At 40.9% G+C, this 14,289-nt stretch overlaps 1 protein-coding gene across 1 annotated transcript; it reads left to right on the top strand.

The window, feature by feature from the left end:
* Positions 1–7,987: 7,987 nt before the first annotated feature.
* On the top strand, positions 7,988–9,328 carry LOC309968845 (4-hydroxybenzoate polyprenyltransferase, mitochondrial-like; the record flags this gene model as incomplete). Its single annotated transcript, XM_082850328.1, is given in 5 exon segments — positions 7,988–8,072; positions 8,075–8,415; positions 8,633–9,244; positions 9,248–9,289; positions 9,293–9,328. Coding segments are annotated over 5 exon segments (1,107 nt in total). The 5' UTR covers positions 7,988–7,996.
* Positions 9,329–14,289: the final 4,961 nt, after the last annotated feature.

Genomic DNA, 14,289 nt, shown 5'->3' with positions numbered 1-14,289 from the left:
ATGGACACGAAGTTCACACAGAGTTCCAGTCTCCTTGACTGTGAATGTGTTGCTGAGGAGATCCTCAAGTCCTTCCAGGTATATCTAAGGTGGAACAGGTGAAGAAATCAAAGTGGAAACGAGACACAATGTCAAATAATCCATTTCCTGTCCCCTACTCAAGAATGATGCCATTGCCAAGAATTGCTTTCAGGTTGCCGAAATCGTAGTCTTTCTAAATAGGTAGGGTAAGAAACCTTAAAAAAAATGTTGACCTTTGGTTACATCTAGTTCTGGAGATCTTTAATTTTAAAAGAACAAGATATCATAAACCAATCTTCTGAACCATCTGTTTCTCAGAGATTTGGGGAATTATTCCTAGGTCCTAAGTGTATAACGTTAAGCTTCCAAAGTTATATACATGCTTACTGAAAATGTGGCAGAATCACACATCGACATAGTTTTTAAGAGTGAGGTATCTGGTCTAAATAAGCAATAAAATACCCAAATATATTGAAGATGCCACTTTAAGGATACAATTCTAGCAAGCAGCCGTTTAGTTTTCTTGAGGGGAAGGGCACACCTTAAGTTTTGGTAAATGATGTATTTTCTTCCAGTGTCTCCAATCTACTGTAACCTATCATGGAATCGTGGTGTGTTCCAAGCCGAAACCAAGCTATATTTCTTTTTAATTTCCTTTCATTTTCTTTGTATTTTGCCTTGAAAGTGACTCAAAGTCTCAAGAGATGTGGAACTCATGGTTCACAACACTTCTGCTCCAGATAGAGGGATTGTATTTTTAAACTGATCCCTAAATAGAAAGATCCAAAGAAGGAAATATGTGAAATATGAAAATCTCTTCTCAAAATGCATGAGAGCCTCATAAATTTGAAAATGTTCTTCCCTCATAAACTGTTCCAAAAAGAAATATTTAGTACTTACCACCTGCATTGGAGGCAATGAAGCAAGCAAGAGACCGCTCTTTCTTGCTCGTGGGGGAGAAGCTAGTGAAACAAGACTCTTTCTTCACACACACACACACACACACACACAAACACACACACTACACACAAGCAATAATACTTACAAGGCCAGCACAGATTTCACTGCGGTACTTATTGAAGAAGAGTTCATAATCAACGATGCCAGGAGTTGCTCCACACTGGTTGTCACTATGCCACAGTTCATGGAGAGCTCTCCTGGTCTAGGTGGAAAAGCATGACCTTGTAGCTGTGCAAAGTTGGGTTCAAGATCTGATTTGCCATTACTAGCTGTGTGATCTCCAACAAGTTCCTTAACCTGTGCATGCCTCATTTGGCTAACCTTTTAATAGAATTTAGCATAACTCCCATCAGGTAGTGCTTAGCACACGCCAGGTACTGTGCTGAGCGTAGTCACTAGAGGCGGTCCTGAGGGAGATGAGCCAAAAGCCTTATCCACAGCGGCAACCTTCAAGTCCAAGACTTCTGGGCAATGTACAGTGGTCTCTTCATTGGGGCTGATGCCCTGTTATGTCTACATTAGGTCTGGATGTGATTCTTCTTGCTCCAAGTCTTATGAACCAAAAAGATAAGTTATCAGCCCTCAATATACTATGCACTGAGGGTCAGAGGCAGGATAAATGAGCTAAATACTCCTGGAAGTCCAGTTCTGCAGCAATTCTAAAATACTGCTGGGCCGGGTTTCCCTGCTGGCGCAGTGGTTGAGAGTCCGCCTGCCGATGCAGGGGACGTGAGTTCGTGCCCCGGTCCGGGAAGATTCCACATGCCGCGGAGCGGCTGGGCCCGTGAGCCATGGCCGCTGAGCCTGCGCGTCCGGAGCCTGTGCTCCGCAACGGCAGAGGCCACAGCAGTGAGAGGCCCGTGTACCACAAATAAAATAAAATAAAATAAAATACTGCTGGGCCAACCTGAGGAGGGCTTCCTACCCGGGGATAGGATAAGTTATTTAATTAGGTTCCAGTTCTGCCCTGACAGTCCGTGAATGAACCCTCCTTAAGATTCTTCCTTTTATGATATCCCATTTAGCCTTATCAGAAGTGGGAATGAGTGAATAGCTCTTCCTTAGGTGTGAGGCAGTTTTTCCAGCCCATTTTCTACTCAGAGAAGGTTAGGCCCAAGGGTTGTTTTAAATCCTGAGCAGTCAATTTCTCTTCTCTAGGCTAGTGGTCCCTTTAGCATTTGAACTCACTCAAAAAATTTAGTCCTATTCTCGTCTGATTCCAGTCAATTTCATATGCCAATAGCCATACCCACAGTTCTTTGTGAGATATACTTCCTTTTTAAATTCGAGCTTATTTTGAGATTAAATTAATATATCATACAATTCACCCATTTAAAGTATAAGATTCAATGGTTTTTAGTATCTTCACAGAGTTATGCAAACTTTGCCAGTACTTACAAAACGTTTTCATCATCTCAGAAAGAAACCCCACACCCATTAACAGTCACTCCCGATTTCCCCAACCTTCTCCCACCCCAGCTCACTCTACTCCCAGCAAGAGGCAAAAATATACTTTCTGTCTCTATGAATTTGCCCATTCTGGACATTTCGTATAAACTGGATCATATAATATATGGTCCTTTGTGCCTGGCTTCTTTTACTTAGCATAATATTTCCAAGGTTCATCCACATTGTAGCACATATCTGCACTTAATTTCCTTTTATTGATGAATAGTATTTCACTGTATGGATATACAGTATTTTATTTATCCATCAAGCAATAGACATTTGAATTGTTTCCACGTTCTTTCTATTATGTATAATGCTGCCATAAACATTTATGTACAAGTTTTTGAAAGGACATAAGTTTTCATTTCTCTTTACGCATACATCTTGAATTTTCTACATGTCTTTGCTTTATTGCCTCTCTCTCTATCTCTGTCTCTTTCTGTCTCAATTGCAATTACCGTGGGCCTATCTTTGGTGAGAAAGACACACCTTAATTCATTCACCCTATTTGGTTGGAAAAGACACACCTTAATTCATTCACCCTATCTTGTCCAACTGAAAAGATACAGCAGGTGCCACCTTAACCCATACAGATTTTAACAATATACCTTATGGTTGTATCTTGCTTTGGTCCTTTCTCCAGGGCTATTTTAATCAGACTTTGTTATCAGAGCATTGCTCAATGCTACTTTTTACTGTTTGTGGATCAGAGATGGTTGCATTTTGCAACCCCATTAATTCCCAAATTTGTAGACACTCTCTATTCCCTTTCCTGCTCGCAAACTGGCCAATTGTTTTCTGAGCTCATCTATTTCTTATAATACCTTGCCAAACATAGTCATTAACAACCAACACAGGCTATAAACATTCTATTTTCCAACCTCTTCTCCTAAGGCTACAAATTCTTGAGGACTTGACGTGCCCACCAAATTACCTCAGATGACAATTTTCTCAAATGTTTTGCCACTGCATAATGTGGATATACATCCATTCATCCTCCAATAATAGTTTTCTGCCACCTGCTACCAGCCCCTAAGCCAGTACCTCATTTTATGGGAATTTAATTAAAACAGAACTCTCTATGACATCCAGGCTAGACTAGGTGATGCTCTGGTAAAAAAAAAAAAAAAAACCAAACCAAAGCCCCAGCATCTCAGCAGCTTAATTTACAAAATTTAGTTCTTGCTTATGCTACATGCTCAGTGCAGCCCACCAAGGCAATGAGAAAGTAAAGATAGCTTGGACAGCAAAAATCTGTCCTACCATTCATCAGATTGGAATAAAAGACACAGATAAAGCCAGCCGCGTAAGTTACCAGGAAACAAGATTTCCCCCAAGGACACACAGCAGCTGGAAAGTGTCATAACAATCCCCTTCGTTAAGTGACTACCACTTTCTTCCTCGCTGAGAAACTGTTCTCTAAAATCGGAGACTATCAGAAATGTAAGTAATTTGATTTAAATTGTTGTTTGAAAAGATATCAGTAAGAGAGGAACAACCTACTCTTGCTGGGCCGGATTGGGGGGGGGGGTGTCTAAGTTACTCTGATGCAGAGAGCCATCTGGATTTGCAGCCCAGATGCAGAGTTTCAGATAAGGGGTTTCTGCACACAGTGTCCCACATCTATCTTAGCTTTCTTTTTTCCAAGGAAACAAGACCCTGGGTCTACTTTGCAGTCTGAGTGTGATGTTGACCACTTTACACTGCCTTACTTTGCTTGGAGCCTATCAAAACACTGATTTATTTAAATTTAACTCAGACTCTACCCTGGCCCAGAATTCTCTCGATCCTAGTTCCATCTTTCGCTTTGGTTGGTGAGATGCACCACAGTTTCTCTGATTTGAGATCTCCTTCATAGCAATGGGCCGATAAATTTGATTTTGCCTAACAAAGGGTTTGTTTTTGGTGGTTTGGGGTTGACTGGGCTAAGACAAGGGATTCAACTCATTGTAAACTTTTGACAATGGAAGATCTGTATTTTGTATAATGAAATAAATATAGGTTCTTGTCAGGCTCTGCCTTGGCCCTAAACTGTCTTAGTTTTCTGAAGATGAGTTACTCCTTTCCTGGAAAAATGAAGCCAATTGGCCTATATGACACAAGCCCTCACTCACAAAAGCTATTAGGTTTAGAAATAACAATAGCTAAAGTCCTAAAACTTCAGGGCAATTTGAGTACCAGGCCATCTCTTAAAATTCCATTGGAGCACAGCCAGGCTGCCACTGAGCCCATTTCTATCTCTGTCTCTCTAAGACACTAATTCCCTAGATAGAGGGAAGCCCTGCACTGTGTCCTGGGTAGTTGACATCTCTCAGTAATACGTGTAGAATAAAAGAGAAGGGAAGAGTTGTAAATATGCAATCTTTTCTCCACTCTCTATCCATCAGTGCGGTTCTCCCTAAAGAATAAGGTAGTCGATATTGGGAATTGCACCAAGAAGCCTCAGAGTTAGAAATCAGGGACATACACAGAGAAAGGGGTAGGACACCAGCCATTGTCCCAACAAGAAACAGATGTGGACAGGATAAAAAGAATTAATAAGGGAAGATGAAGAATCTGGGACAAGCAATAGCAGGGAACCTTTATCACCACTTGTCTGAAAAGGCAACAGGAGGGAAATGTAGAGCCTATTAAGAGCCAACAAACTGCAAGTCCATCATCGGTCACTTCTCATTCCTTCCTCCCCTCCAGCCCCAGCCCTGAGCAACCACTAACATAGCTTCTGTCTCTACGAATTTGCCTATTCTAGACATTTCATATAAATGGAATCCTACAATGCATGGTCTTTTGTGACTGGTTTCTTTCACTTGTCATAATGTTTTCAAAGTCCATCCATCTTGTAGTTTACCTTGGTACTTCATTCCTTTTCATGACTGAATAATATTCCATTGTATGGCTTATACTACATTTTGTTCGTCCATTCGCCAGCTGACGGGCATTTGGGTTGTTCCCACTTTTTGGCTATTGTGAATAATGCTGCTGTAAACATTTGTATACACGTTTTTCTGTGGCCCTATGTTTTCAGTCCTTTGTAGTGTATACCTAGGAGTGAAATTGTCAGGTTATATATAATTCTATTTTTTACCTTTTGAGGAACTGCTAAACTGTTTTCCAAAGTGGCTATACCATTTTGCATTTCCACTAGCACAGTTCTAATTTCTCCATATCCTCAAAAATGTTTTTTTGTCCATGTTTTTGATTATTGCCATTCTTCTAATATCCATTTGATAATGTGCTTGGGTTTCTTTTACCAGATTATTGAGTCAGCCTCTGGGATACGATAGGAATAGAGGTCTTGGTGGGGTAAATGCATCAGAGAGGGGTAAGAGTCAGGGTCTTCTTTTCTTTTGCATATATTATACGTGTGCATTTATATACACTCACACATACATACGAACATACATTTGAGTTTTCGGAGAAAAAGCATAGTCACGAACAAAGCATCTTTTCATAGACTTTTGTATTTGTAAAGTGTTTCAAGGTAGAAAAATAACTTTAAACTAAATTCTGCTCCTAATTGAACACAGTGGGCATAATAGTTTTAGCTGCCTGTCACATACTAAACAAAGTTCTTGATATTGTTAGAGTAAAAGTTTTAATATTCACATATGAAATTCTTCAGGTTCCCTGTGTGAAGGGCCTCTTTTAGAATGATTTCAGAAAAAAAAAGGGATTCTCAGTATACTGCAATAACAGCAAGGACTTATGATTCGGCCCACAGTTCTTGCAGAAATACTTAACCCCTTGCACAGCCAACCCTTCCTCTCCAGTAAAACATGCAGCTTAAAAGCATTCTGAGCTTCAGACTTTACCGTGTGCACCCTGGAAATTGTGCGATGTTAGCACTGAGTTCTATGTCAGAGATACTACAACACCAGCAGCCAGAAACCCAGGCCTTCTACCGGTTTACTGGATATTTAATCACAATGAACTCAACAATCATAACTTGCTTTTTAGTGACAAAAATGAAGTGACATCTCTTGGTCTTTACACACATGATAGGAATAGAGGTCTTCATGGGGTAAGTGCATCAGAGAGGGGTTAGAGTCAGGGTCTTTACACAGAGAATTGTGTAGTTGACTTAGGAAGGTGATGAAGTTGATGACTTCTATACTTTGGTCTTCCAATTCGGGATACATGCAGGGGATATATGTGTTGGGAGCAGAGCCTAATGGCGTCTCCCATTTTGATAGTCTCAGTCAGTTGTTTTTTTTTGTTTTTTGGGGGGTTTTTTGCGTTATGTGGGCCTCTCACAGTTGTGGCCTCTCCCATTGCGGAGCACAGGCTCCGGACGCGCAGGCTCAGCGGCCCAGCCGCTCCACATGTGGGATCCTCCCGGACCGGGGCACGAACCCGTGTCCCCTGCATCGGCAGGCGGACTCTCAACCACTGCGCCACCAGGGAAGCCCCAGTCAGTTGTTTTTTTGCTTTCTGTTCTTTGGATCACCGGAAGATCTTCTTCCAGACACTACCCAGGTGCTGGAAAAATTGTGATGCTGAGAAGTTCAGAGAAATCATGGCGGACAAACAGATAATTGATGTGGAAGTGGATGTATTGTGGGAGAAGTGGTATCCTGTTTGCAAACACCAGGTTATTTGGTTCTTAGGCTAGCCCAGCTGTCTGTAGAATGTCTGGCAACAGATTGATCTACTCTGCTAGGCCCAGGTTAATATGCTCCCTCGGTCTGTGGGTGGCAGGGGGTTACTGGAGTGATTTGAAATTCTTTTTCCCAAAATTGCCATGCAAAAGGAGTAATGGAGAGATTGAGTCTATGGAGAGAAAAAGTATACCTTGATAAGCAAGGTAGAGCGAGTGAGAATAAAAGTAAATAGGGTTGCTATGTAGAAGAGTAGTGCATCACTTTGGTGAACCACAGATGTTAGAATGGTTTGGAACAGGCACTGGTGAAAAATGAGGTCTAATGTAGTGAGTCCCAAGGTATCTGACGTGGGTGCAATAGTCCCTACAGGGTCTACAATGACCAGATGTCGTGGGTACCGAGTCATTGGGTCATATCAAGAGCGGGGCCATCAGAAGTGGCTTCCGAAGTTTCCAAATACGTCAGAAAGGCTTGTTGGGGGGCAGTTCTGGGTTCAGATATCTCTAATCAGGAAGGACAGGTAGCTGTCCCTGGAAATGAGGATCTTCTTTCCCTTCACTTCCACCATAGCCCTAAGGTTGTTTTGACCCAGGAAGGAATCATTTCATTTGACTTGAAAGAGATTGCAAGGGATTGACTCTGTCTCTATCTCTCTTTTAATTTATTTTTGTTTTATTCTGGAGCCTATGTTCTTAGAAGAGCTAGCAGTGAATTAGCTCACTGAATATTACAGGTAATTTCTGATAATAACTGATATTATAAGTTAATAATCAGTTATTAAGCCTGGTTGGCAGGCTAAGGAGATTTGTGCTGTTATTTCTAATCTGTTTTATGGATTAGAATTTGTTTTTCTCAATAAGTATAATTAAATGTATGATCCAAATAAGCTCTGAATCTAATCCCATGATTTTTTCTGTGTAGAAATTTTTCTATAATTAAGAATGATCGGCGCTCTCCGGAGCGCCATGCTGGGCGCGGCAGGCGCGGGGTTCGTGCGGCGCCTACGGGCAGGGACGCAGGTGTGGCTGTGGGGCCCGCGCGGCGCTCCCTCACCTTACCGCACGCTGCCAGTGGGCTCCACGCGGGAGACTGGCGGCCCTCAGCCGGGCGGGGTCCGCTCGGGCGGCGGCCGAGCCTGCCTGCGGCGGCGATCGTGAACTCGGCGCCCCGCCCTCTGCAGCCCTACCTGCGCCTCATGCGTTTGGACAAGCCCATAGGAACCTGGCTACTGTATCTGCCATGTACTTGGAGCATTGGTCTGGCAGCTGAAACAGGTTGTTTTCCAGATTGGTACATGTTATCCCTCTTTGGCACTGGAGCTGTTCTGATGCCTGGAGCAGGCTGTACTATTAATGACATGTGGGACCAGGACTATGATAAAAAAAAAAAAAGTAGATTCGTCCCAGAAAGGAACAGAGAGGCTCCTCTCAATTCTGCAGAGTAAGATGGTGGCATCACTTTTGAATGCCACATAAAGCAACAGGATCATTTAGTGTCCTCACTGAAACCCGGCGTGAGAAGCGCCTGTATCAGTTGAATAGCTGGTGTTGCAAAGTGCAGTGTGCTTCCTTTCTCCACAGAGGAGCGGCCATGGGGGCAAGGTTACAAGAACAGCAAGTCGCCCAGTAGCTGCTGGAGACATTTCAACTTTTCAATCCTTTGTTTTTCTTGGGGGACAGCTGACCTTGGCACTGCGTGTTCTTCTGTGTCTGAATTACTACAGTATAGCTCTTGGACCAGCATCCCTACTTCTTGTCATCACCTACCCGCTAATGAAGAGAATTACATACTGGCCTCAATTAGCCTTGGGGTTGACTTTTAATTGGGGAGCATTACTTGGATGGTCTGCTGTCAAGGGCTCCTGTGATCCATCTGTTTGCCTTCCTCTTTATTTTTCTGGAATTATGTGGACTCTAATATACGATACTATCTATGCTCATCAGGACAAGAGAGATGATGCTCGGATCGGGTTTAAGTCCACGGCACTGCTGTTCCGTGAAGATACCAAGCAGTGGCTCAGTGGCTTCACTGTGGCGATGCTGGGGGCACTGAGCCTGCTGGGAGTGAACATCGGTCAAACTGTGCCCTACTACACTGCTGTGGTTGTTGTAGGAGCCCATCTGGCTCACCAGAGTTACACTCTGGACATCCACAGACCTGCGGATTGTTGGGATAAATTCACCTCCAACCGAACAATAGGACTAATAATTTTTTAAGGAATTGTCCTTGGGAATTTGTGGAAAGAAAAGGAGACAGATTAAACAAAGAAAAATATAGATAATAGAATAGAAAATTAGCAAATTAAGTTTAACTGGGGATTTTTAAAACAAACTTTTACAAAATGCTCCCAGGTCTTATTACCACATAACTAGATTTGAATAACAGTCTTACAATATGTTAATGAATTACAAACCAGTAGATGAAGTTGTAGAGCATTTTTGCCTGGATTTTAGTTCAACTATGTACTAGTCAAATTCTTCCCCGTCACAGAAACCAGGAACTCTTCAGGATTTGCGATCACCTGGAGTATTTAAGTTATAATTCTCATCTGCAGTTACAGGAATTATATGAGTTTTGGCACTTTAGAAAAAAACTTGATGTGTGTCTCATCTAAATGACTGTCTCTGTAGGAAAATGGTCTCTCTTTTTAGGGCAAAGTAAAGGCTGCTACAGGAAGTTGAGGCTTATTGTTCTTTGCATTGAACTTTACTTACTGCCAAAAGCTGTAATTCAGGAAACCGTTCTGTTTTTTATATTTTAGGAGACTTTAAATCAGCAAATAAAATTTTTTACCTGTTAAAAAAAAAAAGAATGATAATTAGCCCCACATATCAGTTGCCACACTTATAAGATTGAAAACATTGCATAACTTAAAACCTGTAATATTATTTCAATCTAACTTCTTCCTGTAGTATTTTTTTTTATTTTTTATTTTTTTTTTGCGGTACGCGGGCCTCTCACTGTTGCGGCCTCTCCCGTTGCAGAGCACAGGCTCCGGACGCGCAGGCTCAGCGGCCATGGCTCGCGGGCCCAGCCGCTCCGCGGCATGTGGGATCCTCCAGGACCAGGACACGAACCCGTGTCCCCTGCATCGGCAGGCGGACTCTCAACCACTGCGCCACCAGCACCAGGGAAGCCCCTTCCTGTAGCATATTGATGACACTGTTCATTTTACTCCTTAGAGAGGATCAAATGGAAATACAATCAAAAACTCAAATTTGTTTTTCGAGTGGACTTTGTCATTGCTGGCTAGTTTCTCGATTTCTGGAAGAATTCATTGTTTAAATGAATTGGGCATGGAAAATGACTCATACACCCTGGTAGAGAACAGAGGTAGAATTTGGAAGGAGCTTTGCTAGAACTTCATTAGTCATTCTCTTTAATTCTTCATGTCAAATGCATAATGCTGTTTTGGCATTACTCTTAAGAATTATTCAATCTCTCCAGGAAGCTTTAAATGTTCTGAAAACAAACATTGCCTCAGAATTTTCAACTGGTGAGTGTGAATAGAGAATGCAAACATTTCCATAATCCTCCAAGAGGGTTTGAGCCAATTTACTGTTAATGCTCCCTGCTTCTCCCGGGAAACTCCCATTTCTAAGGTGAAGATGTTTTCAGAAAAAGTTGGCTTTATGTAAATAACCTTCAGGTGCTTTATGAAAATACTATAACACTTCTATGGTGAAATTATTTATAGACGTGATAACAAAGAAAATTACAACAGTTCCGTTAGAACCTAGTCGGCTCTTCTTTTCCTTTTTTAAAAACAGCTTTATTGAAATATAGTTCACGTACTATTAAATTCACACGATAAAATTTACCCTCTTAAAGGGTACAATTCAGTGGGTTTTAAGTATATTCACAGAGTTAAATATACTAACTACAAATTTGCATATTTTTATATATAAATATAAATAATTAATTACATAAAAATATAAATACATTCTTGTGTGGATATAACACATTTTGTTTATCTTTTCCTCAGGGGATGGACATTTAGGCTGGGGTCAATACGGGGCTATTATGAATAATGCTGCTATCAATGTTCATGTACAAGTCTTTGGACATATGTTTTCAATCCCAATCATATTTTAAATACGCATTTGTATCGGTTATTGACGTGCTTTTTTCTACTGTGTGCTTTCTTTTGAGACAAAGATACTATATACTCATTTACACTGTCTCTTTCTTTAAGCCTAAGTGAAGAAGAGAGAAGCTGAGGGAGGTAAAAGGGAGGGTCGCCCAGGGCCCCAAAACACTCTTTTCGTGATACGAAATGAAGGGGTAAATTCACCACGGCTATCTTCCAATTGCATGTTTCTGTTTTTTTTTATGTGAAAAAAACATAAGTAGGCAAACTAAGAATATACACACACACATATGCATAAACCTATGAATATGTGTTTGTGTGTGTGTGTGTGTGTGTGTGTGTGTGTGTGTGTGTAAAGGCTTCATCCAAAAGATAAATAAAAAGTAATTAAGAAAGATTAGTTTTGGGCTTCCCTGGTGGCGCAGTGGTTGAGAATCTGCCTTCTAATGCAGGGGACACGGGTTCGTGCCCCAGTCTGGGAAAATCCCACATGCGGCGGAGCTGCTGGGCCCGTGAGCCATGGCCGCTGAGCCTGCGCGTCTGGAGCCTGTGCTCCGCAACGGAAGAGGCCACAACAGTGAGAGGCCGGCGTACCGCAAAAAAAAAAAAAAAGAAAAAGAAAAAGAAAGAAAGATTAGTTTCAAATGTAAATATCATTGTTTTGGGTTTTTTTAAATAAATTTATTTTTATTTGTTTATTTTTGGCTGCACTGGGTCTCTGTTGCTGTGCGCAGGCTTTCTCCAGTTGCGGCGAGCAGGGGCTACTCTTCGTGGCGGTGCGCGGGCTTCTCATTGCGGTGTCTTCTCTTGTTGCGGAGCACCGGCTCTAGGCATGCGGGCTTCAGTAGTTGGGACACACAGGCTCAGTAGTTGTGGCTCACGGGCTCTAGAGCACAGGCTCAGTAGTTGTGGCGCACAGGCTTAGTTGCTCCGTGGCATGTGGTATCTTCCCGGACCAGGGCTCGAACCTGTGTCCCCTGCATTGGCAGGCGGATTCTTAACCACTGCGCCACAAGGGAAGCCCGGGAAGCCCCTCAATGTTGTTTTTAAGAGTATCTCTTTTGAATATCTGATCTCCAGTTCTTTTTGGGAAATCCAATTTTGCACAACTAGGTCTTGAATGACTTTATTTTACCCTTGTTCTAAGAAGCAATATGCTTACTCAGGCCCAGTTTGTGATTATAGGGTAAACTCAAGGGAAATAAGGTTTTTTCCCCTGCTTGCATCTTTTCTAAATTTAATTGAAAAATCATTCTTTCTTTTATAAAATCCATTACCAATCCTCATTTTATTGATATCATCTGATAATTAAACAATGATCTGTGTGTAATTCCAATTGCAAAGTGAACTGGCTGTGTTATGCTGACATGGTCATCTCAATAGCAAGCAGAATGAGAGAGAGTGAATGCTCTCACCTCCTGCTGGGACTTCTCAGTATAATGATAACAAGCATCGGCTCTTATTGGTGCCAGGCACCATCATCATATCATTTCATATGCATTTTGTTTAGTTATCACAAAATACTCCAAGGGTACCTTATTATCTCCATTTCACAGATGAGTAAACTGAGAGGTTGCAAAAGTCCCCAGAGTCACATAGGTAGTTACTTCTGGAGCTCAAATTCAAACCCAGGTCTTTCTGACTCCAGAGTCTACTTTTTTATCTACTCCTTTATAGTGCCTTTATATGTTATGAACCTGGATGAGGGCAAGTAAACCTATAAAAACATTTACCAAATGACCTCACCTGTTTAGAACTCAGCTATCAGACAAACTCCTTTGAATAGAACAGAACTAAGGGTTGGGAAAGAAACTAAAAGGACCAATATGTGGTCAAAATAGAGTTTATAAACCCCATACACTAAAATATATACACATTGCTTATAGGATAATCCCTCAGGCTCTCTCTCGGAGCCTTTTTTCATTTTTCTAAAATATACATAATGAAATACATGAAATTTACCATCTTAACCATTTAAGTGTACAGTTTAGTGTTACTAAGTACCTTCATATTTCTGTACAACAATTACCACCATCCATCTCCAGAACTATTTTCATCTTAAAGACTGAAACTCTATACCTATTACACAATAACTCCCCACTCCCTCCATTCCCCAGCCTCAGGCAACCACCACTCTACTTTCTGTTTCTATGATTTGACAACTCTATGTGCCTCATATAAGTGGAGTCATACTTACGGAGTCATACAAAGTGGAGTATTTGTCTTTTTGTGACTGACTTATTTAACTTAGCATAATGTCTTTAATGTTTCTCTATGTTGTGACATATTGGAGAATTTCCTTCCTTTTTAAGACTGAATAATATTCCATTGTATGTATTATCACATTCTGTTTTTCCATTCATCTGTCAATGGACAGACACCTGTCTTGCTTCCATGTTGTAGCTATTGTGAATAATGCTGTTATGAACATGGGTGTAGAAATATCTCTCCAAGATCTTGCTTTCAATTTTGTGTATATGCTCAGAAATGGTGTTTGCTGGATCATACTGAAATTCTATTTTTAATTTTTTGCGGAGCTGCCATACTATTTTCCACAGCAGCTGTACCATTTTGCGTTCTCACCAACAGTGCACAAAATTTCCAATTTCTCATATCCTTGCCAACACTTGTTATTTTCTGTTTTATTTTAATAGTAGCCATCCTAATGAGTGTGAGGTCTTATCTCATTGTGATTTTGATTTGCAGTTTCCTAGTGATTAGTGATGTTGAGCATCTTTTCATATGCTTATTGGTCATTTGTGTATCTTCTCTGGAGAAATGTCTATTCAAGTCCTTTGACCATTTTTGAATTGGGTTGTTCTTTCTTTTGTGGTTACCATGGGGATTACTTTCAACATCCTAAAGTTATAACACTCTAATTTGGATATATACCAGTTTAATAACATACAAAAACTCTGCCCCTCTTTTTCAGTTGTTATCATAAAATTACATCCTAATATATTGTATGTTCAAAAACATAAACTAGTCTCTTAAATTATATAGAAAACAAAATGTGGAGTTATAAACCAAAGCTGCAAATAATATCAATACTAGCTTTTAGACAAATAATTTTTTAAAAATTTTATGTCTCTTAAATCATGTACAAATCAAAAAGTGGAGTTACAAACCACTTTTACAGTAACACTAGATTTTATAATTGCCCATGTA

Source organism: Leucopleurus acutus, assembly GCF_964270905.1.
Source record: "Leucopleurus acutus genome assembly, chromosome: 11".
Lineage (NCBI taxonomy): Eukaryota > Metazoa > Chordata > Mammalia > Artiodactyla > Delphinidae > Leucopleurus > Leucopleurus acutus.
Note: the sequence above shows the minus strand (reverse complement) of the source record. Positions and strands in the feature narration are given on the sequence as shown.